The sequence below is a fragment of the Harpia harpyja genome, chromosome 13 (genome assembly GCF_026419915.1).
Source record: "Harpia harpyja isolate bHarHar1 chromosome 13, bHarHar1 primary haplotype, whole genome shotgun sequence".
Lineage (NCBI taxonomy): Eukaryota > Metazoa > Chordata > Aves > Accipitriformes > Accipitridae > Harpia > Harpia harpyja.
This window is the reverse complement of record NC_068952.1, coordinates 33,261,159-33,287,072: the sequence shown is the minus strand read 5'-3', so window position 1 is coordinate 33,287,072 and position 25,914 is coordinate 33,261,159. Positions and strand designations below refer to the sequence as shown.

General features: G+C 39.4%; 1 protein-coding gene across 7 annotated transcripts in view; it reads left to right on the top strand.

The window, feature by feature from the left end:
* ACTN2 (actinin alpha 2) overlaps positions 1 to 19,291 on the top strand; it is a 70,964-nt gene extending 51,673 nt beyond the window's left edge. For 3 of the 7 annotated variants that reach the window (XM_052805787.1, XM_052805786.1, XM_052805785.1), the window contains exons 13-21: positions 3,898 to 4,006; positions 4,838 to 4,978; positions 5,373 to 5,555; positions 6,711 to 6,845; positions 7,335 to 7,514; positions 7,881 to 8,027; positions 14,225 to 14,302; positions 16,427 to 16,585; positions 17,937 to 19,291. In XM_052805787.1, the coding sequence (XP_052661747.1) occupies positions 3,898 to 4,006; positions 4,838 to 4,978; positions 5,373 to 5,555; positions 6,711 to 6,845; positions 7,335 to 7,514; positions 7,881 to 8,027; positions 14,225 to 14,302; positions 16,427 to 16,585; positions 17,937 to 18,095 (1,291 nt within the window). In that variant the 3' untranslated portion in view covers positions 18,096 to 19,291. Of the gene's footprint in view, positions 1 to 3,897; positions 4,007 to 4,837; positions 4,979 to 5,372; positions 5,556 to 6,710; positions 6,846 to 7,334; positions 7,515 to 7,880; positions 8,028 to 14,224; positions 14,303 to 15,455; positions 15,522 to 16,426; positions 16,586 to 17,936 lie in introns of all 7 variants that reach the window. The other 4 variants (XM_052805790.1, XM_052805789.1, XM_052805788.1 and 1 more) reach the window with 2 other exon arrangements.
* Positions 19,292 to 25,914: the final 6,623 nt, after the last annotated feature.

Sequence of the window (25,914 nt, the reverse complement as noted above, 5' to 3'; positions counted from 1 at the left end):
CTGACAGAAGAGACCAACACCCACCTCACTACAACCCCCTTTCAGGTAGTTGTAGAGAGCGATAAGGTCTCCCCTCAGCCTCCTCTTTTCTAGACTGAACAGCCCCAGTTCCCTCAGCCGCTCCTCATAAGACTTGTGCTCAAGGCCCCTCACCAACTTGGTTGCCCTTCTCTGGACACGCTCTAGCAGCTCAATGACTTCTCTGCTTCTTCATAAAATGGGGCTATCAGTGCCTGATTTTTCACTGAGACTCAGTAGCTCAGTTATGCTTAATGCCCTTGGAGAACACTTAATGAAAAGTCATAAAGGTCAAGTGTTATCATTAGCTGCAAGCAAACGGACAGCTTCTATTTAAATATTGATTTTAATTATTTATACATAATTCCTCACACAATGAAATTATGGAGGAAAATGCTAATTTCTTTCTCCAATCATATTTTTAAAGAAGGATTGACTAATGTCTGGATGCTAAGAAATGTGGATTGGCACCTGGTACAAAGCCTATTAGTCAATGTGGGTATTTTTTTCTTAGTTTTTTTCATCACTTGATCAGGCCCTTATAGAAATCGTTATCATCATCTGTGTCCAAATTCCAAGTCAGTACACCTCCATGTTTTGTTTTAGTCAATCTCTTGGCTGCCTAATGTCGCTATTTCAAAGGAGAGCAATTGCTGTGTGACCTTGAACTCTACCAGTTACAGTTTCCTGTCTGTTCTGGTATTTTCTGCTGCAGCAGCTCAGTCCACTGTGTGGTTAAGTTTAAAGGTGCTACAAGCTTGTTGATTGGTGCTGTTTAGATAAAGGATTTGTGCATGTGTGCAAGCAAGTGATTCCAGCCAGGATGCTGCAGTAAGATTGTTGTGTTCCAGCCTGTATAGACTTAGATATTCCTTGGCAATGAGGCATGACGAGGCTTGGACAGGGCTATGTACAAAGCTGGAAAAAGTCAGGCATTTCTAAAATGGAATTTGCCATTTATGACATAGCAAATGCTAAATAGAAATTCAGTGAGCTGTACTATGAAATGCCATATTCATTTATGATCTTGTGTGCTCATTTCAATGTTTTCAATCATCAAGATAAAATTTTTTGAATGTAGTTTCTTGTATATCCATCACTTCTAGTATAGCCACTGATTTTCAGCCAAGAAGAGCACTATCTGTAACACTGATTTGCAGAGTCTTTTTGCTTCTGGAAACCTGGGCTCGAATTGTGCTTACGTGCATGATTAACATGAGCCTGGTTCTGAAGCAGTGCTAAAGCATGTTGCTCAACAGGTTATTTTTGTGACACTATCACCGTTCCTAAAGTGAGCTCGTACGTAAGTTTTGTTCTTCTCTGGATCAGGACAAAATTTGACTGAATTTTTAATTCTTTACAGATAAGATTGAATTACTTGTAAGATCAGTAGGAATAGCTTGATGATTTTTAGTTTCTAAAGGCTGTAGATTTCAAATAACCAAATGAATAGAAATGGCTGTGCTCTTAGAAGATCTGTAACATGTGCAGCACTACTTTGTGCATGTATGATAAGCAAAAGTTTTTATAAAATGTGAAATCTAGTCTCTTCACAGCTTCAATGTTGAGATACAAAAACTAATAGGACAAGGAATGTAAACCTGTGTTTTATTTCCAAGTAAATAATCTCTTATGAGTTGTTATTTTTACCTCTGCTCCTGCTTTGAGCAGAAAAATGTTCTTTGACACATATAATACACTTATTTGAAGTAAACTACAGCAGGCCCAGAAAGGCAGTGGAGCTACACTGTTTAATGCCATTTGGTAATCTAACTTATGATTTTTGACCCACGGGTGCCCTTTTTAAAAGTTGTTTTGATAATATTATTCTCCTACCTATTTGTCCACAGCACATACCCCTGGAAGAAATAGGATAGCAGAGATCTTATGGGGAATGACTGAACCTCCCTGGCAGAGCTGGTGGAGGAACGTTGCACATTACCTTCCAGGACTTTGACCAGAGCTGGTACAATCAGTCCCTCACTTTCATGGAAGGACACCTGCCCTTATCCTAATCGACAAAAGGAGATAAGTGATCCATTGAAGCAAAAATGAAATTTGGAGTAGTCTCAGGCATATGACCTGGAGTATCTGGAAAAACACCCTGTCCATATTCTGGTATATTAGATTTGGTATGCGAAGAGACCAGAATATGAATCTCTACATCCCATCCACTTGGTGAGCTCACAGCTCACACAGGAACATCATCTAATAATCTCAATATGCTATAACGAAAAAACCCAACTTCCAGCCAAAAACTCATAGCAGCAAAATATATCTCAGCCTGTTTCATCCAAAACTCCATGCTTCCAACTTAAAATTTCTTAATAGATAGATGGCTTTTCCCTTGAAGGCTAAGAAAAAGGCTTGCTCTCAAGGAGGTAGCAAGTTTTCGAGTTAAGAAGCCCTTGTATAGTGTGACTTGCTGGCAGCTTCCTCCTTACATGTAACAGTTCTACTTTCACAATTTTGGGTTGGTTTTGTTATTTTTTTTTAAATTGTTATGGCATTTTATTTTTTACTTGTTTTACCATTCTTTACTTTCAACAGTCGATTGATTGCAGCACATGTGAAGCCTCTTTTAAACAGAATAGTTCACATACTTCTCAACTTTATCCTGAACCAGATTGCTCTGACTGAGCTTAGAGGAGGAAGCATGAACACTGCCCCTGGCCTACAGTGTGGCTTCACAGAGGAAAGCTACCTCTGTTCTCATTTTGTCCTCTGATTCTCTAAGTTACTGGCGGAGTGATCTGTACATTCCTCTTACCAATTGCCAAGAGAAGAATTCTCAAAAGAAGGAAACAAATTCTATCTGCATTTAAAGTCTTGTTCAGGCCTTAAAGTAAATCTTAGCTTCATACTGCCATGCTGTCACATAATCACACTCTGCAATGTTTAGTACTGGGCAAAGTGTCCTCAAGGAGCAGCCAAGAGCTAAATTCAGTGGATGATGATACACCAATAAAAGTGAGCTTCCAAAGTGCCAAACACATGTATTTTATTATGGTCATGGTGGCTGCAGCAGAACCAAGGGGATTATCTGTCACTGAGGTAAAAAATTCAATTTGAGACAGACTCAGTGCAGAATCTCAGGACAGAGCCTTAAAAAGTTATTCCAGTCTTAGGCAGAATAGTAAGTTGCTTTCTGGCAGGATAATATAAGCCTATTAAGCAGGTGAAAAAGCAATGCTAACTGCTACATCCTTTGTGGGTGCACTGATTCATGCTGGTGGCATACGTGGGTCTGGAGATCCCTGTTCTCTCACCCAGCCAGTTCTAGCGTGTAGCTCTGTGAGGAGTTCCTGGAGAGGAAGATGAAAATTTTTCTCTGTGCCCCATATCTGGGCAGCTCCTATTAGTATTGCCAGGCCTGTGAGAGAGAGATTATGCTTTGAATGCAACCTGAGGTCTTTTTCTCAGTTAAATAATTTCAGACCATATGAAGCTGGAAAGGATCATTAGATTATTTAAAATGAAACATATATTTCAGGCTAATTAATTTTAAACTGTACCAATCTTCAGAAACTTGATAAAGCCTCAGACTGAAGCATTCTGGTCTTCAGGAGATCAAATTGCTTGTGCCACAGGAATAGCTGAGACAAAGATGGTTAGACATCTTATTTGTCTTTAATACCTGGATGTCACACATGGATACTTGATTTTTCACACAACAGAGGAGGTTGATCCTGTTCCTGTACTGTGCTTCTTGAAACGTCTAGATCATACATGTCTATACTGCAACACTTGCTTACCTAGAGGAGAAATATTGCAAAAAAGAGGGGAAGAATTACTGAGGGCCAGTGGAAGAGTGTGGACAATGCAACTGCTCCTGTCTTTCAGAAAGTCACACAGATTTTTGTCTTCATTCTTTCTTAGTGAACTGGACTACCATGATGCTGCAAGTGTCAATGATAGATGCCAAAAGATATGTGACCAATGGGACAGCCTGGGAACACTTACTCAGAAAAGGAGAGAGGCACTGGAGGTAAACCATATAACAATGATCAGCAGCTCAGCTGAGGCAGGAAGTGGGGAATGAACCATTTGTTTCAGATCTAGAAACACTGCCGTTGAGCATCCACTTTGGAATCCAAACAGCAACAAACCCTTTCCTTAGATCTCCTTTTCATTTTAGTGTGGTTTCATTTGCAAAGAGATTGAATTGCTCAGAGCAGACTTGACAGTACTCAGCTGCCAAGGACAGTTCTAAAGCAGCAACAAATGGCATGTGGTTTATAGTACCACTGTTTGGGAATTTGATGTCCAGCAAGAATACCAAAAGCCATTAGGCGCTTACCTTTTCATACTTGTCTGAGCTTAATCAGGTGAGGTACAGGATAATGGCCAGCACTGGGTTAATTTTTTGGTAGCGAGTATTCCAAAGCACTGAGATACTTTCCAAAACCTTGTTCCTTAAGAAAAGAGGAAGTTGCACCCATGTATGCCAAGGTGGAAAACATATGTCTAACTCTTCCTTTTTATACTTAAAAGAAATTACTAAAGCAAGATTAGCAGATTTTAATTGATTTGCAATAGATCACAATAACAAAAATACTTAAAATATCAGTAGTGAGCAATTTCACCTGTTATCCTTCAAAGGCATACACTCCTTTTAACATGTTGGATATGAGTATCTTTACTGCAATTAGTCCTATTGCCTTGAGTAAGAACCCTTAAAGCAGGTGGTGAAATCAGTCAACCATACAATCAATTGCTTTTGAAAAGATGAGGCATGACTTTGTGCATGAGTGGGTATGTATGTACAGTTAGGTCTTGCCCTAGTAATGAAGGAATGTACCTTTCCCAACCTGTACAGAGGACAGAGAAATTGCTCGAAACGATTGATCAGCTTCACCTGGAGTTTGCCAAAAGAGCTGCTCCTTTCAACAACTGGATGGAAGGTGCTATGGAAGACCTACAGGACATGTTTATTGTTCATAGCATAGAGGAAATTCAGGTAAATCATTGTCTATTTTTTGGCTTACAGTCATAGGGAAAACAAGAAAGGAAGCTTTTCCTTCTTAGAGAGTAGAACATGTGTAAAGAAAAAACCTCCCATATCTGTCTTGACGTTTTCTTTGTGATAGGCAATGTCTGCTCTATTATAAATAGGGTTTCTCATTGGTATGAAAGCATATTCCAGACATCATGGAAGAAGCAATGGTCCTGATAAAGTCAATGAGGCTGTTTCATGAATGTATCTACATGTATTATTTCCTGTATCTACAGATACATGTAGACAGGGTGTTTGAGAGGCTGAGAGAGGAGCTGTGCTTATTTACAGCAGATGTTCCAGATGTTGGAAGAAACATTAAAGTTTTCATGCTTTCCCTCTCTGTTTCTGATTTTAGAGTTTAATCTCTGCACATGATCAATTTAAAGCTACTTTGCCAGAGGCAGATGGTGAAAGACAGGCCATACTGTCAATCCAGAATGAAGTTGAAAAAGTTATTCAGAGTTACAGCATGAGAATAAGCGCAAGCAATCCTTACAGCACTGTTACTGTGGAAGAGATTCGTAGCAAGTGGGAAAAGGTAATGTGTGCTAAATACATAAAGGACATGGTAATAACATAGTATTCAAGTTTAGGAATACTGAGAATATTCAGAGAAATTTACAATAAATCTGTAAATTAATCTAGATAACCAGATGCCAGAACGAACTTTCTACAGTATCTAATGCTCTCTCTTATGTTTGCTAGGCTCGCTTCACAATATCCCTTGCTCCCATCACTCAACATTATCTAAGTCCTTTTTGGCAGGGCAAGAGAAGCATGTGTTGGGGCTACTACAGAGCTGGTGTCTGGCCAGTGGATGGGCCAAGGGGTGCCATGAGAAGGAGAGAAAATGATTGCATTCTTTCTCTCAATATAAACAGTAGTTTGTGTGTCTTTTCTACCCAGCTGCTGCTTTTCACAAATGTTGTAAAAAATTAGCATCTTTGGGACCATTAATATTCTGTCCAGTTACACTGAAATTGGCAATTACCTTAAGAAATTGCTGAGGAGGGATTAAAGAGAGGCTCCTAGAGCAATCACACAAACTTTATTTCATTAGGAACCAAGACAGATACTGTGCTGAAGGTAAATGATTGTGTAGAATGTACGAATTTACCAAATGCATAAACTTACATGGAAAAGAACACACCCTCAATGGGTTATAAAAACCAAGCAATAAGGACTAAATTCAGAATCTCCCAGGGCAATCCAGAAGGGTAAGCAAAAAAAAAGCATTTGCAGTGTATTAGAGACCTTCAGATATACATGATGGACAGAACATGTCTCATGTTATCCTACCATAATGGCTGTGCTCAAATGAAATGTTTTGCCCCAACTATTCTTAGCACAATTACTTAGAGATTGAAAAATCACCTGTGTTTCAAAAGAAAAACAAAGTAACTGTTCTAATAGCAGTTCAAGTTAAATAATTGTCTTGCACTTGAATCCATTCAGAGGTGAGAATTTCTTCTCTCTCCATGTCAGTCTCTCTGGTCAGGCTGCCCAAGACCATATTAGCAATTTCTTATGTTAGCACAGAATTGGTAAATAGTGATCATGTTTCTGGCTTGTCCTTATGATATCAACCTTCAGACCAATAAGAAAAATTAGTAACTGTAGATTTATTTCTTCCATTTGTTTTTAAACTATTCAATTGTGCCTACTCACACTCAGCGCTTTCCCACTGTAACAGGTGAAGCAGCTGGTGCCTCAGAGGGATCAATCCTTGCAGGAGGAGCTAGCCCGCCAGCATGCAAACGAGCGCCTGCGTCGCCAGTTTGCTGCTCAGGCCAATGTCATTGGGCCATGGATCCAGACCAAGATGGAGGTGAGTGTCAGACCCTCACGCAGAAGCTGATGAGCAAAGTGGTTTGAAATTTTTTCTCTCAGCTTTATATACAGGACAACAGCAATCTCCATGATAGTTCACCAGCTGTTTGATCCTGAAGTATTTAGCACCTGTTAAGATGATTTTTAAAACTGTGGAAGCTTGTATAAGTGCTACCTTGATGGTGAGAAGGAGATGTGGCTTTGAAAAATCAATCACTAAACAATTTCTATTTAGCTTCTGATTTCTGTAAAGGAAAGATACCAGGATCACTGGGGTCTCAGTACTAATTCCAGAATAAATATGCCACATTTCTTTTGAAATGTGTTTTCTGGAGTAAAATTTCTTGTCTCCACTGTATGAAAGTTTTATTACTATTGCTTCTTAGTATGAAAATATTACATACTTATCTGAACGTTGGTCAAATTAGCAAATTTGAATGTTAAATTTTGCGGGGCTGGGGGGGGGTGTCTTTGTTTCTTTTGACAGGAAATTGCCCGCAGCTCTATTGAAATGACAGGGCCTTTGGAGGACCAGATGAATCAGCTGAAGCAATATGAGCACAATATCATTAATTATAAACACAACATTGACAAACTGGAAGGAGATCATCAGCTTATACAAGAAGCCCTGGTGTTTGACAACAAGCACACCAACTATACTATGGAGGTAGCCATTTACTCCCTTTTGCACTTGTTAGTTTATTCTGCCCTCCTCTGCCATATAACTACCTTCCCTGAACTGAAGAGACAGCAACAGAAGATGGAATTTGGCAGACTTTCTGATAATCTCATAAGACTTGTTTTATTTTCACTTATTTTTACTTTTGGTGAAGAAGTACCCATTTAGAAACCAGTTCCATATTTTTCTGAAGGTAGTTTTTATTTCTAATGATCCTTGGTCATAATATAGAGTTAGTGGTATGGAAAAGGCATCACATAAATATTTAGAGCTGATTTTTTGCTTACTGTACTTTTTATACTCCTAGAAGAATGTATTTGGTTCTTTAATAAATCAGTATTTTCTCTCTCATAGCACATCCGTGTTGGATGGGAGCTCCTACTTACCACCATTGCTCGAACTATCAATGAGGTTGAGACTCAGATCCTCACAAGAGATGCCAAGGGTATCACCCAGGAACAAATGAATGACTTCAGAGCATCATTCAATCATTTTGACAGGGTACAGTACTCCTGCTTTTTCTCAACTAGCAATATTTATTGTTCCCAAAACCAAGTTCTTTTCATTCCAAATGTAAGCCTTTTAAAAAACTGCAAATGCAGTAGCAATGGGCTCTTTTTAAAACAGCAAAAAAGATCTGTTAACAAAGAATTTACAGCCTTTTGAAATCATAGCATTGTACAGATACATTAAAGATTAATATTTACTCTTTAAATGTAATGTGGAATTCTAGTTCTGCTAATATGGTTGAGTATTTGTTCAAATAACAGGCAGAACTGGATAAATCTGTGTGTTTTGGAAAATAATGTGCCCCTTTATTTAAAGCAGTGCGGGATGTTCTATGTACTTGCCAGCCACTTCCATCTCATTAAATTTACCTGTAATCTGGATTACAGGTTTGTTTTTTTTAGTTTGATTCACAACTTGTCCCCCTAGAAATAGATTTGTGGGGAATATAGCTGAGGCACTGACAGCTGTCAAGGAAAATCCTTTATTTTTCTGGCTGTATGTGGGAAATAAGAGGCTGGTTTTTTCAGTTGTCTAATCATGGATGAATAAAAAAGTAGGAATGAAAACACTGTTGTGAAGAAACTTAACTCACTCCTTCTGTGAGTTACACAGTATTCATGGATAGAAGGTTAAAAAGATAGCTATTAATAGACACAATAGCAAAATACATGCAGACAGGAATCTGACATTCCCAGTTGGAGAACAATCTATACATGAGTTAGCTCTGCTGGCTCTGTGCTCACATGAACCCACCTTCAAAACCAAGTTCACATTTCAAATACTGAAAAAAGATTACCATACTGCAGCACCAGGCTGTTGTCTTTTTCCCAGGACAGATTCCTGTAGTTAGCAGATTATGCTTAACCCCCAACTTATATTCTGTTATCACATGAGTCGGCTCCTTCAAATCATTTCAGGCTATAGCAAAATGCCACTTTCTTTTCACTGACATCCTGTTTGTCCAGCTCTACTCAAAATGGTTGCCCATACCTGGACTTATACTTGATGTGCATTGGATGCTGACAGCCATAGTTTGCTAAATATTCTTTAGAATATCCTTAATTGTTTAGAAGAAAAAGCAGAACTGCCAAACCTCTGCTTTCTGAAGAAACACACAAGCATAGGAAAGGTTAGCTACACAGGAACCAGGAACAGATTTTATGGAAAATCTTAATGTAATTCTAGTGCAGCATAATTCCTTTTTGTATTTTCTAAGGAAGCAGAAGATAACATTACAGAAGCAGAAATAAATATCCTAGGGTGGAAGGAAGTAGCATACTAAATGTCTTTCCCAATGCACTGGAGCAGATAACTGAGCAATTAGACCTATTAAAAGCAGACAGAGTACCAGGCCTGGATAAATTACACGCCAGGATTTGAGAGACCCTATTAAGGGAAACCAGGGACTTTGCACAAAGATTTGACAGCTCCCTAATGATAAGCAAGCAAGGTGACTGAATCCTAGTATGTCTTAGACTAGATGGCCATTTCTAGCATCCCTGTTTCTTTGTGGTTCATAGATGACTTCTCTGCCACGCTCGCAGCGGGGCTGGTTCAGTGGCTGAGGAGATATTACGGGCATCTCTTCGTGCCTCAGAAGGTCTTGAGGGGAGAAGCTAAATCCTACACTAACCAGCCTTTTTGTTATGGATCTTTAGGCTTTGCAGATACAGTAAGACTTTGAGATACTGAAGGATACAACAGAGCAAGGCCTTAGGAAATGTTGTATGGCCTGGAAAAGGGTACTCATGTCACACAGCTGCAGGCAGGTTGGAGATGGGCTATGACAATAACGTGCAACACAGAAGTGCTTCCCAGCTCCTAGATCCTTGCCTATCCTTGGCTGTCTGCTTTCTTCAGGCTGTAATGAGTCACGGCTCCTGGCAGTGTCCCTTCTGCCCTTGCTTCAGTTGCAGGAAGCCTGAGTGGCTGGGTCAGTAGTGGAAGGAGATAGATGCTTCATCAGTTTCTATGGCCTCAACAACCTGGGCCTGGGCTGCAAGTTTAGCTGCAGACCTTACCTTCCCCCATGACAGATATAATCCAAAGGCCCTAAAAAAGAGGCCTGGAAGGATCATGTTAAGGGAAGGACCGTTTTCCATATGACCCCTTTAGTATACTCCTTCCCTTAGCATCAGACATGGGAAATTGGTCTAGGAGGGCTTTTGCACTGACACAGTGCAACAATTATGTTCTTAGTAGCATAATGCAAGTTAAAGAAAGGAAGAAGGTTAAGATTTAAAACCACTCAGCCATCCAGCCAGGCTTTCTGGAGGGGACAAATAGTAGAAACACTGATGAAAGAGGAGCTTATACTGATTAAATTACACTGTAATTTAATGGACAGATGCGACTCAATCTACACAGGCTAGAAGGAGACATTGGACAAACATGTTTGAGAGAGGCAGGCTTGTTTTTCATTTTTATGTCCTTCCTATGTCCTTGCACACTCGAATATTTAGTGTTGGCGAATAAAGGAAACCCAGAGTGCTTCAGGGTTACTTTGGGGCACACAAAATAATGAAGACTCTAAACTTGGAATTTAGATAGAGAAGGCAGTAATGGATTCTTTTATGGTCTTGATTACCTTAAATAGAAATGAAGATGAAATTTGATCATCTGAACGTAAGCACTAACATGAAAAATACTGGCTTCTCCATGTCAGACAGAATTAGCAGAATATGTAATAATTTTGTTGTGCTTAGCAGCATTTCCGAATGCCTGTCATAGTTTAAAAAATACACTGAAAGAATTGGACTGCTATTCACAATGATGAATAGCCAGAAAAGATCCCCAAAATTAATACTGTCCCTGATGAGTAGGCTTTAAATACCTAACCACGACAGAATCATTTATGCATGCTATAGCTCGGACTTCTATGGCATTTCTCCAATTTAAGACATATCTTAATGTTTGACTCTTAGTGTGTCTTGAGGATGTCAGCAGAGTACTAATATGCAGAGTAGCTCCCTTCCCCATTTTAAAGAATGTATTTTGGTACACATAAACCTAACAACTTTTTATGGAGTGCTTCTAGAAACAACTTTCTTTGCTTATAAATCTGAGGAAGGAACCCCTACCTTCCTGCCCAGGAAGAATATATAAAAAAATAAAAATCTTACAGTTCATAATCCATTATGGGGCTTAATTCTGCAGTTGTTAATCCTCTGAAACAGAGCTAAATAATTGGGTGAATTGTTTTAAATGGCTTCTACATGTTGAATATTTGAAAGAAAACTATTTGGTATTTTACAGGGGGGTTTTTTGGGGGGGGCTACATGCCCCTGATTCTCAAACTACAGTGAGTAAGTGAGCACCATCCATGTAAGAATTACAAGGGCAGGAAGAGCTGTGTTTCTTTCCGTGCATCCACCAGCAGAGATGTGCTAGCACAGAAAGCGTTACAAGTCATCCTCGTTGAAGGCAGTGGTAATACACTATCTCCCTTGGGGCAAGGGGGCAGCCCTCTAGGCTCCTGTGTTTCCAGCAGGCATGTACGCACGCTGGTACCCCACAGGTTATTCCTGAGGATGCTGCTGCTTACCCACTCCTCCTTGCTGGAGGCTGTGCCTGAAGGCACAGTCTAGTTGTAGGTATAAATATAAATCTTTAGCAATGCTGGTATATTTCCTTCCTTAATGTGACTGCATACAGGAAAAAAAGAGAAAGTGGGACACAATGTCTGAATCACAGAAGCAGTTTAGAACTGTTCCAAATGGTGCATAGCTAAATTATGGTATGCAGACAAATTGGGACACCAACACAGATACGTTGTCAGTCACTGGTTTTGAAGTCTTTTTATGCAGAGATTCCTTTTTCAGATTCAGTATATTTAGTAAATTCTAAATAAGACTGCAAAGTATGTGATAAAATATCTGCAGCCACTCTGCATGTAATATCCTAATGGCTGTTAATATATTCTACTATGGATTTTTGTGCAAACTACAGATTTTAAGTAGGAGCTGTGCAGAACAATAGCATCATGCCACCCTATATTCTACTAACAGAAAAACAACAGCTCCCTGTTAAAGTAACCACATGATCAGGCTTATGCAGGTCAGTTAGCATTCAGGAAACTGAAGGACATATTTAAGAATGGATTACTTTGACTCAGAAGCTCACTTGTTTTATAAGGCCATGTATAAATCACAAAGGGGAAGGATAAGATTTCTGGGGACTAATAATGAAAGATGGAGGGGGATTTCAGTGTTTTACTTTGTATTGACAGGAAAAGATGAACAAGGCAAAGTTATTTATATGCTTTATAAAACTAATTTCAGTGCTTAATGTTGGTGTGCAAAAAATAAAGAACAATTTCCCAATGAGAAAGCCCTTGCATGGGCTTGATCTATGCATTAATTGCAAAATACCATTGTATCCCATTAAACTCTCATATACTGCAAAGGCAAAGATGCCTTTTTAGGCCATATGTGATGCAGATTAAAAAAAACCACTATGAGAATATGAGAACCTGCTATAGCACGTGGCACAACTACTTGGACCTTACTGGGGAGTCCCACTTAACCAGATGATGGTTGTGAGCTCCAGCACAACCATTGTGCTCCTCTCCTAAAGAAAATGGTTTCTTGGTAGATGTGCTGGCCTCTGTCACTCCTGTCTGCCCTTCACTACCTGTTGCACAACTACCGCTGCCATGCGTGCCTGGTTAGGGAGCTTGTGCACATACTGACACACACCCTCCTGGTGTAGTCAAGTGGCTAATAGTCCTCTACCAATGCCTGGTAGAGGAGATGGAGGCACAGGATTTGGCTCCTAGCTCCCATTTTTATATCATTTTATTTGCAGTCACACAGTAATATCTTTGGCTTTAGAAATAAGGTAAAATGAGCTGACTTCGCTCCTGGTGGGACCTGCTGTAGCCTGTCTCCAGGATGTTTTTTGAAAGTTTCAAGCCAGCCTGGATTAACATTTTCAGAATGATAAAATAAACCATTTTGAATGCTTTATAGCAGGAATGATCCTGTAAAATGGAAATATTAAAGGAAAAAAACTTCACTGTCATGATGGCTTTTAACTAAATGCTGCTCCAGCTTTGCAGCTTTGCTTTATCTCGTCATTGACTTCGCGCTGTTATTTTTCATCTTCCCTTTATGGAGCTGGTGGAGGTTGATGCAGAGGGAGTCAATATAATAACAGCACGATATGTCAAAAATGCATGGCATTATGAACTTAATAAAGCACCACTTTATCCTATTACTATATTAAATAAACCCAGTGCATTTGTTAAAACTCCTATAATTTTAGTTATGCATAACTATACAGAAATTTTAAAAATTAATTATTCATCTAGCAGGCAAATATGTAGCAGACAGAAAACCTTGGATCTTCTCCAAACTGTCAGTCTGTAAAATCAATAAGGGTAATAATTTTTTATCTTAGAACATCTCTTTAATTGTATTCATGTTAACTCAATCTGAAGTACACCTCTGATAGGACACATTTTGTACAAACGGGAAGAAAAAGACGAGCCAGTCTGTTTTTAAGAAGTTAGTGTGAATTTCTTGACCTGCAAAATGGAAAAAAATATTGGTTCAAAACAATGATCCAGTTTGATGTGTTGTTACTAGGAGCCATTTAACCTGGAATTCAATGGGGCTTTTTTAAAGTCAGTTTTCAAAGAAAAATCTTACTGGATAGATTATTAAAGATGACAGATAACTGAAAATAAGTTATGTCAGTTATAAATTAATTTTGGATCTAGACAAGAAATCAATTGTTTTGTTCTACTCTCTCTTGAGATATGCATATGCAGTTGTTAAGTAATATTATCAGATCAAGAGTGAAGTAACAGTAATTGAGTGGGGAAAAAATGTTTTACCCAGGTTCAGTGATCTTTTTACTGCATCTCACACACACTGTATGACAATAGAAAATGAAGGAAGCAAAAATGTTAAAAAAGTACCTGTAGAGGAAGCACAGTTTTAACTCTGTAGTTGAAGTAAGGACCCTCTTCTACTAAGAAAAAACTTAAAGCGTGAAACTGCATAAGTTGTACACTTTTAGGTAATTCATTCCAATATGTTGACGTTACATTTCCATGAACTTCTGTAAAAACATGGTTATTAATACAAGAGTAGAATGTTCTGTACTAACCAACTAACCTGATCTGTGATTTTTCTTTCTTTCCTTTCACCTTCCCAAATGCATGACCTGTGATGGGATGCTAGGATGAATCTGACAATCTACATTCTGATGAATTTAAAGCCTGCCTCATCAGTCTAGGACAGGTTGGAAATGACCTGCAGGTAGAGGAAACTGATATTGTTCTGTTTTCGGATAGGCCAATATAATAATAGCCAAAGAGGTTGTGGATTTAAACTCCAATGTATTGATCATAATGCTTTAAAAACATCCTGCCTCTGGGAAGACAATTTGATTAGATGGACTGTCAGCATCACTTGGAACCATATTTTTCTACGTGTTTTCCAAAGATTTTTCAGGTTATTTCTTTTACTTGGTTTGGGATGTTTTATTTGGACTTTACTAGATAACTACGGGGAGCTCCTATGCTTCTTGCACTCAGACTCTTGCTAATTTTCGTTTCTACAGACTCAATACAAGCTCTCTACTGTTCTCTCCTGATTTAGGATGACACAATTCTCTCCTACATTGTATCACAACACAGAGGAAACATTTATTTACCTTCTTACTATCATGCCATTTAATGTTTATGCAGCTTTGAGTCAGGGATGCCACAGATATGTTACTGCCTGGAAAATGAGCAACCTCCTTATATACAAGGTCTTCAACCGACCTCCTTCTAAGTCTTGCAAGTCTCATCCTTTAAGCCAGTATGCACATCTCTTTGCTGTAGTCCAGGTCTTGATAGCCTGCAGCCAGAAGGAAAATCCCTGTACTTATTTCCCATATGTCAGCAGACAGCTCTCATATTGTACCTACCTTAGCCTTGGAGTGGAGTATTTGAAATAGTCAGTGATACACTATTTTCAGACTGTTTTTAACTATACTTTTAGTCACTACAGCATCCCATGCAGAACCTTTCAAAGACATTTCATACCAGGGAGGCAGCTTGAGCATCTCCTGAGTTTGACTAGTATAGTAACAAACTTTTCTCCTTGCCCTTCTCTTTGTCTTCTCTGGTTGTGTTCTCTGTATTCTTGTCTCATGCACCTCCTCTTCTCCCTTATCTCTCCCCTGGCTTTTCCTGATGTTACTTTTTGTGGTGAAAATGTCTGTTTCCTGTGTGTAATATGTTAGTTACTTCTTCCTCCTTTAAAACTGATGATGGTTCTGGTGACCTGCTTGGGCAATATCAATGAATACCGTTCATACACTGGATCCAATATGCCAATGGTCTAAACTCGTCATCTCCCTGGAAATTACCTTGGATTCTTCAAACCTTCCCTTCTATATTTCTTGCATTGTTTTGGTCAATAGAGGAAGAATGGATTGATGGACCATGATGATTTCAGAGCTTGCTTAATTTCAATGGGTTATGATTTGGTATGAATTTTAAGAAATGATGGCAACTGATTCTGCTTACAGCTTATAACATTAACCACAGCAACACTAAAGCTTATTTAAATAGACAGAATACTAATAATATAATTTACACTAGAGATACTAGTTTGGCTTTTTGCTTTTTCTCTGTTTTCAAATCATTAAAAAGGAAGTTAAAAGTAAAACTAGACACCTGAGAATCATATTATATGGTCGCTGCATTGCCCTTTGAATTAAGGAAACTTTAAAAGTTGAAATTAACAGTTATTAAATAATTTTTTTTTCTTTCTCCTTTTTTATCTGCATGAAGAATAATGAGTTTGATGCTGTTTAATTCTCATAAACTAGCTTTGGGAGTTGCATTTTCTTTCCTTCACTTCTTTATTCTAAAAATTTCCCCCCAAATTCACCATTTAGTGGAAAAAAGGACTAGCCTTACTTGAACTGTCCTATATTTGACATAAAATTTTCAGAATTGTTTCCCTTACTTCTTAATTCATTGGATCTGCAAGTACACCGCTTCTTGGACTATTGTTTCACCTCCCTGTGCGGTACCTAAATTACAGTGGTTTTAGGATGGGGTGGAAAACAAAGTGTTAAGTTAAAACAAGTTAAACAGGCATTGAGGAAGGGTGGGTGGGGGGAGAGGTTGCAGAAAATTAATTGAAAGGTACATGCTATGTATTTAAGACAAAGAATACATTTTCCAAAAGCACCAAGTCCTTTTGACGAAAGAGGCATGGGCATTTAAGATCCCAGATTTGTTTGTCTCTGACATTAATGATCCTAAGTCAGGCAGATGCTTTAAAGACTTTGTAACCACTGGTCCCTACTGGTTCATGAGAGACACAGGCTGTTGGCGATTGATATTACAGTGACCATTTTTTTTGTTTCGGATTCTGTGAAAGGGTGAAGCTGAGTTTGCCCGAATCATGTCTCTGGTTGACCCCAATGGGCAAGGAACCGTCACTTTCCAGTCCTTCATTGACTTCATGACCAGAGAAACAGCAGACACAGACACGGCTGAGCAAGTGATAGCTTCCTTCAGAATCCTGGCTTCAGATAAGGTCAGTCATCATGCTGCTGGCTGTAAGGATTCAACAACTCTCCTATTTAGCCCTTCTTTGCTGAAAGTCTTGCACAAGCCTTTTAGTAATAGTGAAGCTTTGTTTTCAGTCTGTAAGACTTCAGAGAAAGCACTTGCCTTTGGAACCAAGACTCTTAGCTGAAATGGGTGCAGAATTCAAGACTTGGTCTGTATGCCCCCATATCATAAAGAGCCAACATAAAATTAGACATCTTAGACAAGACTGTCTGTATAATGGATATGTTGTACATCAGGTTATTTCCACACAACAGCCTTGATTAGAGAGGCAATCATTCTGCCTTTCATGCTGTTGTCTGGATGTTTCAATGCAGAGTTTGGCCCTCTAGAACATAGCCTGGGTCAGTTGCACAAGACTACACCGAAATGCGAGCCATGTTGTGACCTGACAGCTCATTCAACAGGGCGATGCAATGTGGTGTGCCCCTATCCTAGGAGCAGGAGGAGGAGGAAGCCTCCTCTAGTTACTGGGTTCGTGGTGGAAACTCCTGAATTTGGCATACTTTCCTCCCCATAGCCAGATCCACTGGTGAGTGAGTGGTGTATGAAGATGAAAGGGAGGATAATGGCAACACAGGAGCTTCTGGAGGAGTCAGGGCCGTAAACAGTGCTGCCAGGAAACCAGTCCTGTGCTGTGGAGAAAGGAGAGATCACAGCAGTACAGGTCTATTTGCCCAAGCTTGCTCTATTGATTTTCTCATTCTGGCTGTTTGTATTGATTTTGTGATCTCAGTTGCTGTGGACCACGTTTTGAATTCCAGACGTGTTCCTAGTAGGAATCCATGTGGAAGGTGAAAGCCAAGGTCTCAGGAAAAAATGGTTTTCATTATGTTGCTATTTTGAGTAATGTCAAGTCTGTTAACAGAGGGTATCCTTCATACCATAAAGGCAAACCATTAAGAGCAATAATGCATCCTTCATTACAAATGTATTAGGACCTTGAAACTAATAGGATCTAACTGAAAATGTGTCTGTCCTGTCACTGCAGAAGGGGAAGTAGTGCACTTTAGAGATACTGACCATGAGATATCCATGGATGAGCTGTATCAGTAGCCATCTACCCATGGCTGCACAGTGCTCGGTAGCTAACACACACAGTCACATATCCTGAGACTGGATTTTGACCTACCAGTTTGTTGGTAGGATTGTCCCTTTCAAATCATCATTAGGGATGGAATTTACTGTGGAAAATATTTAGTCTCAGAAAAATAGGCAGGATGTCCAAGTTTATTAGTCACAGCTACAGAAAATAAATATACTTTGTGTCTTTGAAGAATACATACTGAATTTGTCAATCCTTTCCCCCCTCCCAGCCTTATATCCTGGCAGATGAGTTACGTCGAGAGCTGCCTCCTGAGCAGGCTCAGTACTGCATCAAGAGAATGCCTCCGTACACTGGCCCAGGTTCTGTTCCTGGGGCTCTGGATTACACCTCGTTTTCATCAGCACTGTATGGAGAGAGCGACCTCTGATTCTGTAATTGGCTGTATTCATGGTAGACACTAAAAATACCCCCCTTATTGCCCAGATTGCTTCTCAAAAGCTTTGACAAGCTGATTTAAAAATGAGTTTTACAAATACAGTAGGTACCGTCAGTGTAAAGTGCTAATAACTAAAGTAACTAGTGTATATTAAAGTGTGTGGCACGCTAGATTTCTGCATTGTTGGTTTTAGGTTGTCTGTCCTATACAATGCTAGAAAATATATTAAAAAAAATCGCAAGATACTAACTTTGGAAATATCCATTCAGAAAATAGAATGTAAAACATAAGAACATTGAAACTCACAAAATATTTCTGCATTTTCAAAATGTTTCATTGCCATATGCGCTTCTTTTACAATCTTCATAAAACTATGTTAGAAGTCATGCTTTTTTCCTTTGTAGAGCAATATTATTTTCTCTAATGATTTCTGATTTTGTATGCTTCTACTGGTGGAATTTAATAAAACATTAAAATACAGTTTTTCAGGGAAGAAATATATCAACCAAGTAAACTACTTAATTACAAAAATAATCAGAATGCTATGCTTTTGTCTCTTAAAGATGGTTTTATCTTACCACAAGGAGTTGTAATATAGGGGGGAAAAGCTGAAAAGCTGATTAAATTGCAGGTTTAGAGTTCTGTAAGCAGTACTTTTTTTTTTTAGGCCTTTAACTTTTACAGCTGAGGGAGTACAACTTTTATAATCAGAAATAATAAGGAATCTAATTTCATGTGAACTGTTTTGTTTTGAAACCCTCATTCTTGTCTGTGTTGGACAGTCTTTGTTTCTCAGTATAAGAAAGCCAGTCCCTTGTATTAGTGGGCAATGTTCATCTTTATCCTGCATAATGCAAAATCCCATCTGAGCAAATGTAGTGTGGTTGTCTTGCAGCTTTAACTGTTCAGTACTCAAATCTCAGTTTGTCTTGACTTCTACTGGATCGCAGGCAGTTCTGTCTGTATTGTGCTCCTGTGTGCTGGTTGTTTACTGTTTGTTTTTTTTTCCATCTTGAGAAATGATAGAGAAGTAAAAGCAGTAACTTTTTTACTTGAATCCTACTGACACTGAGGAAATGCAATGTAATCAAACAAAACCATTTACAAATGGTGAAGTGAGCTGTGCAGCCCAGTGCTATTAAAGCAATGATGTGCCTATTAAATAAAGTCTGCTTTTCAAAACCTTATGAGACTCTGTCATTGGCAATCATCTAGCGGTTCCCTCTAAGAACTGGAAAAATTTCTGAACATTAAAGGAGGTTTCAGTCTGCTAACAGTTCAAAAAAGTATGTCATGCATTTCTATACACTGTGTCTGCATGAAAAACATTCCCTACGTGCTGGAGGGACAGGTATGGCTTCATGAAGTGAGATGGAGCTCAGAATGAGTGGGCCAGAGTTTCCATTTACATCACCTGAGCACAGATGTTCATAGCCTGTTAGACTCCTAGCTTAGATTGATTTCAGTGAGACTTAGGCACTAATGCTTTTGAAGATGTTGGCCTTACCATTTCTGTATCTCTCATTTTCCTCATGTGCAAAAAAGCAGATGCTAAGTATGCAATGATGCTTTTACTGGCCTTTACTTTGAAATCTATGAATGGGAAGCATTAAAAATCTGTGTGTGATTTCAGTCCTAAAGCAGGCATCCTGCAGGTAAGGTACATGTGGTGGGAGCAATTTCAAAACAATCCCAGAGGAGATAGATAGGCAGTGACCAAATACCTCTTCCTCCTCCACCTTGTGTACAAAGGCCAGCAGAGGACTTAGAGAAATGCTAGGACTAGAATCACATCTCCTACAGTGCATGTGCAGCCTTGCACACAGCCAGAAGCTGCTACTGCCACTGCTGATACTGATATGGTGCAGTGCCATCTCTTTTTGTGATGGCAGTGCCCATACAAACTAAGTTGGAAAGCTCTGCCTTAAAGCAGTGGCATTTCCACCTAAATGACTGCTGGGCAGGCTGAATCCTATTAAAAAATAAATCTGTATATCTCTCATTGTCACAGTTTAATGCAACTGGAAGAATAAAACATTGAGCTTCCAAATGTGGCACAAAAGCAAAATCTCAGCGCTACAGGCAGGATTATGCTAAGAATTGGCACAGAGACAGTTTATATCTGACACCTCTATTGGGTGTCATTCATGTTCTCTACCTGCTAGTTTTTATATTGCAGTATCCTTCCTATTTTGGTAGTATGGAAGAGACTTCTAAACTCCTCCTTTAGCTGAATGTTCTGTTGATCAAAGCATGAGAGAGATAACATTATCAGCAGCAAGAGAAAAAGACTTTTGCAAAGTAATTTTTTCATTCCCATATCAGGTTTCTAATTTCTAAAGTAGAGTGAACAGAGCCAGTGACAGCTGTAGGGATTAATTACCCATCTGTACTTGCCTAAAAATGTTATACCATATTTATTACTTTAATATGCCTTTCACATTAAAAAAAAAAAGATGTATCATAAAGTTATTTCTCCCAGCATCATTTGTTTTTAGGGTAACTAGATTAAATAAGTAAGCTGTGTTATTTTACCCTGAAGAGGGTAAAATTCAAGGTTCTTTAAAATATTATGTGGTCAAGTTTCAGGGCTATGGGTTTGACAGCGAGATTTCCTTTTCCTCTAAGGCTCCATTTTTAGTAGGTGGCATTTGTATTTTTCTGTAGAATCAGTCTGTTCACACCGGGAATCAATGCAGTGGCATTTTTTTGTCTATGCAATTCTGGCAGCAAACTGGCTTTACTATAAAAAAAGCACAGTAACTGAGCCCAAGGTAATGAATGTGCCAATCACAGGGGCCCAATCAAGGTTCAACAGGTGAAGATATGGCATTATTTTGATGATCATGTGAATGAGGGTTATAGACTAAATTAAAATTCAAAAAAGTCAGTAAGGTTTTAAGTTGCTTTAGTGACTGTAATACAGATATCTTCCGTGACTTTACATGGATACAACAGTTCTTTGAAAATCTTCCTGCCAAGATAATCTTGATTTTGTAGTAATCATTTTCAGTCAGTGATCTTCAGAAAGGTGCTGATGCAAGTAGAAAGCAGTGTTGTCAGCTCTGTGCTACCTTCATATCTCCTTTCTGTATAGAGAGTTTCCAGCACTTCTTTTCTTACCTACTGGCCGCAAAAGGCTTGGATCAGAGCTGTTCCTGGTGGCTTGTATTTTCATCAGAACATCCTGTTGTTCAGTTTGCCCACTTCTTGCAGGAGACCATGCTCTTTTATTCAGCTTGTTCCTGGTGTCTGTAGAGGTTATCCCAGCCACAAGTGGTCTCAATGAAGGGGGAAGATAGTTCCTGTTAGCAGCTGGATTTGGACAGTGAGCAGTGTCCTGACTTAAATGGCTTGTGGTTGAGAGTAATTCTGTAAGGAAGTAATCGGTTGATCATCGCATCAACCAGTAATATTTAGATGAGAAAGTAATACTTTGGTAAGAGGTGACACTTCTTTTGAAGAACATTCATCACTTATTTTTGCCAAATCCAAGTCCTTGGTCCTCATCTTCTTCAGTGGGACTGTGCCTCTTGGTGTCATCTGGAGTTCACAACTTTTAAGAGAGGAGTAAGCCTGAGGTCATTTTTCAACAGAAATAAGGAACAAAGTCAGTGAAAGTCTGATATACAAAAAGGAAGCAGGGAATAATCTGTATGAAAATGACTCATAAAGAAGGATCAGCTCAGTCAAACAAGAAAGCATGTGCATCATTTGCATGTCTTGAGCATAAAGTAAAAATTTTTGGATCTGGCTCTCCGCTTGTGTTACACTAGAAAATGACATTAAAACAGCTGTAAGTTTAGCACGGTGAAAGTTTAGCACAATATGCCTGTGCTTTGGATTCCTGACTAACTTATTTCTTACCAGGGAAAACTGCTCAGCAGTCTTTGAGTTATTGTATTATGCCAGGATTTATGTCTGAAAAACCTTCCCTACTTCTGGAGGCAGAGCACTAGAAGAGGTCGTGCTGTTGTGGTGGGAACGTTACACAACAAGCACCCGAAAGGCTCCTTCCAGAATCAGCAAAACATCCCCCGAGATGCAAAAATGCTCAAATGTGCAATACCTACTATAATTATACAATATGACCATTGCTAGTGTTGCTTTAACCTCACTGCTCACTAAAGTATTTCTTTCTTGGTAAATACTAACCAGGTTTCAGAAGAACTGAAATACCTGTTCATTCCCTGTGTACCTCTTCCTCAAGTGTGCTGGTTTTTGGCTGGGATAGAGTTAATTCTCTTCTCAGTAGCTGGTATGGGGCTATGTTTTGGATTTGTGCTGGAAACAGTGTTGATAATTCAGGGATGTTTTCTACTGCTGAGCAGTGCTTACGCAGAGCCAAGGCCTTTTCTGTTCCTCACCCCACCCCACCAGCGAGGAGGCTGGGGGGGGGCACAAGAAGTTGGGAGGGGACACAGCCAGGACAGCTGACCCCAACTGACACAAGGGATATTCCAGACCATATGACGTCACGCTCAGCATATAAAGCTGGGGGAAGAAGAAGGAAGGAGGGAACGTTCGGAGTGATGGCATTTGTCTTCCCAAGTCACTGTTAGGGCGTGATGGAGCCCTGCTCTCCTGGAGATGGCTGAACACCTGCCTGCAAGTGGTGAATGAATTCCTTGTTTTGCTTTGCTTGCACGTGTGGCTTTTGCTTTACCTATTAAACTGTCTTTACCTCAACCCACGAGTTTTCTCACTTTTACTCTTCCAATTCCCTCCCCCATCCTGCTGCGGGGGGAGTGAGCGAGCGGCTGTGTGGGGCTTAGCTGCCAGCTGGGGTTAAACCACAACACCAAGTTTTATGTTTAACAACCTGTGCACTTATTTGCTTGTGCATCAGTCTGCCTTCTGCTTGTGTTCAGAGGGCATTTTATTTGAGGACCCGCTTCAACAGCATAAAGTCTGCACTACAGATAGCTGTTAGTGTGTTCTGGTGAGATCCTACTTGTTTCAGACCAAATATTTTTATATAGGAAAACTGACTGTTCTAAGCTGTATTTTATTTTATGTTAGTCTCTTTTTAAAATGTGTGATTCCTTTCTAATTTTAAGCCAAGGTGTGGGCTGCCACCACAAAGGACAAGTCTATCTCCACTTTTTCCATGATCCCATTTATTTATAAATAGAACAGTTCCCTGGTCTGGTTACCATGCTGGCTCGGAATACTTATCCAGGATGCTAAGAACAGTAGATTATCCCCTCTAGCAGCAGCCTGTATTTACATTACCTTAAAGTGATTGTGTAACTGTGGAATTAGGAACCCAGCCACGCACTTTCACTGGAAGTCCTTTACTATTGACAACAAAAGAACGTTTATGTGTAGACAACAAACCTTGAGCCAGTACTAGGAATACCACTCATTTCCCTCATAAAGTAAGAGCTACATTAAATGACAAGCTCAGTCTTTTCCGTATGTGAGCTTGACTAGGTTTTCATATTCTAAGCTTCAAAAGAAATTCCTCTGCCAATTTGCTAGGTTTGGGGAAATGTCATTAGCATTTGTAATACTGCTTTGCACAAATTTGATTATCAGCATATTGCTTTAATTACTTGGAAATCAAATACATTGGATTAATGTCCTGAAGGGATAAATGTCCTGAGGCTATTTTAACACCCATCCATCCCTCACCTACTTGCTCCTGGCTCTTCTGTTTCAAAACCTGGCTGTTCTATTTGGCCCCAATTCATGGAAATTTCTTCCCTTCAAGATACCTGTCGACGCTTTAAGTGGAAAATGCCCTCAAGCGCTGTCCTCAGGAGGAGCAGTTATCATACATGCTCTCCTGAGCTGGAGGCATCCAACTGCGTAATGGCTACTACTTGTGTCAGAAGCTCAGGTAGAGGAGAGCTCTAATGGCAGACCACAAACACAGAGGGCTCTGTTTCAGGTTTCAGCTGGTCTGCTGATAAGACTGAAGGAAAAGAAATGTTTGCACAAGTTGCCAGCAAGCCTTGCCTTGATTTGCACTGAAGTGTCAATATAGGCACACCAAATTAATATAATTAAAAAAACCCGAAACATAGAAAATCATAGAATGGCTATATTAGACATCTTGTTCAGACTTGTATCCTGGCTCTGACAGTTACCAATAGCAGGCACAACGGAAAAGTGTAAAAGCGAGGCAGCGTGTTGCCATGTGTGCCCAGAAGAGCCTCTGAGCCGCCAGTAATTTGTGGGTCAGGAACTTGTGGAACGCTGCGCACCGATGCCAAAAATCTAGTCTTTTTTCTGCTAAAGTACTATCTTTTCTGAGAGCTCTTTTTGTATTCCTCTCAGTAGGACCTACTGTTCTATAAATTCTCTGGCAGGCTATTGGATATGCTTGAAAAAAAGGTTTACTGTTTGTTCTTTTATCTTTTGCAAACTGTTCGTCAAAGTCTTTGGTTTCCCTTATTATCTGTTTACACTTAACCTGCCCGAATTTATAATCCTATTTTCCTCAAATGAACACAATGCCAGGTTTCTGAAGGATGCTTGCAAAATGCAGGCAATCCAAGAGAGAGGAAATCCTACCTCCCGTGAGATAAAAAAAAAACCCCAAACCCCAGTCACAGTTTTAACAAACTCTTTAGCAAACCTGATTATTTACATGAAAATCAGACACCCAGTAAGGTTTGGTGGCTGCCCGGGTGAGCATGATGAATATGTATGGCAGACACAATGCTGTCGGACACTACATCCCTGAGGTCCTATCTACTGACATTGTGATGAAACCAAAGACACAGGATTTAATATTGTGCAGCATGCCAAATAACAGTCTTGCTGTTATTTGTGCATCGTCTAGGGACAACATTCCCTGACAGTCCTAACTTTTAGCTTTGTTATTTGCTAACAGAAGGTGACAAAGCCCGGTTTGTCACAGCACGCTGGCAAGAAAGTGTACTGTCCAGCAAACACTTCTGCCACTCGGAAATAATAACCATGTCATTATCTGAATTGACTTGTGGAAGAAGGGGCTGAAATGTTAATATTTTGGTGTGTAAATAAAAATGTACAAGTAGCATTACACTCTTTAGTCATTGTATTATATTTCATTTTTTCCCATTTTTCAATTGAATATAGTTGCATATTCACTTGTAAGAAGCTGAAGTTATGCTTGTGGCAAAAAAAAAAAGTAAACTTTATAAAAAAGAAAGGTTACACATTTTTTAACACTTTTCATTCTTCTCCTTAACAATCAATACATTTCTATCAGCCACCTAAACTTAAGAAGACTGGCCCCAATGGCACTCTAAATTAAATACTTTGATTATGCTTGTACAAAACCCTTCCTTCCATCAAAATTAATAACTGCCTTTTTCATTTTATTTCAGCATGAAAAACTGAAAACATTCATTTTTGACTGAGCCCAGCTGACCGCCCTGCTACTCTCCCTCTTCTGGGAGCTTGGGCAGATTTTTTGTAAGACTCATTGTTTCTTCAAGCCAGACCAAGAACCCAGATGGCCCAGTTGGCTGTATTTGCAGAGGACAACTGGAATAGCTACAGTGGAATAAGAATTCTGCCAAAGTCCTTTTGGAATAGCTCCTTATGGCAACACTTATCTCGGAGTCATTACCCTTTATTTATGATGGTGGCATTTAACTGAAGCGTTACCCTGCAGACAGGATTGCCTTTAACAGTGGCCATTCCTTTGCCTTTTCTGAGGAGGCATCTCCCTTCCTGTGAGCGTTACTGTCTCTTCTCGGATTGCTTTCCCTTCTAACCCAGTCACCAGCCTCTTTCTGCAGCTGCCCTTTTCCCATTTCTAACAGCTGTCCTTTAGAGCTTAAATGTTTCTGACTGGAGACGTTAACTCAAA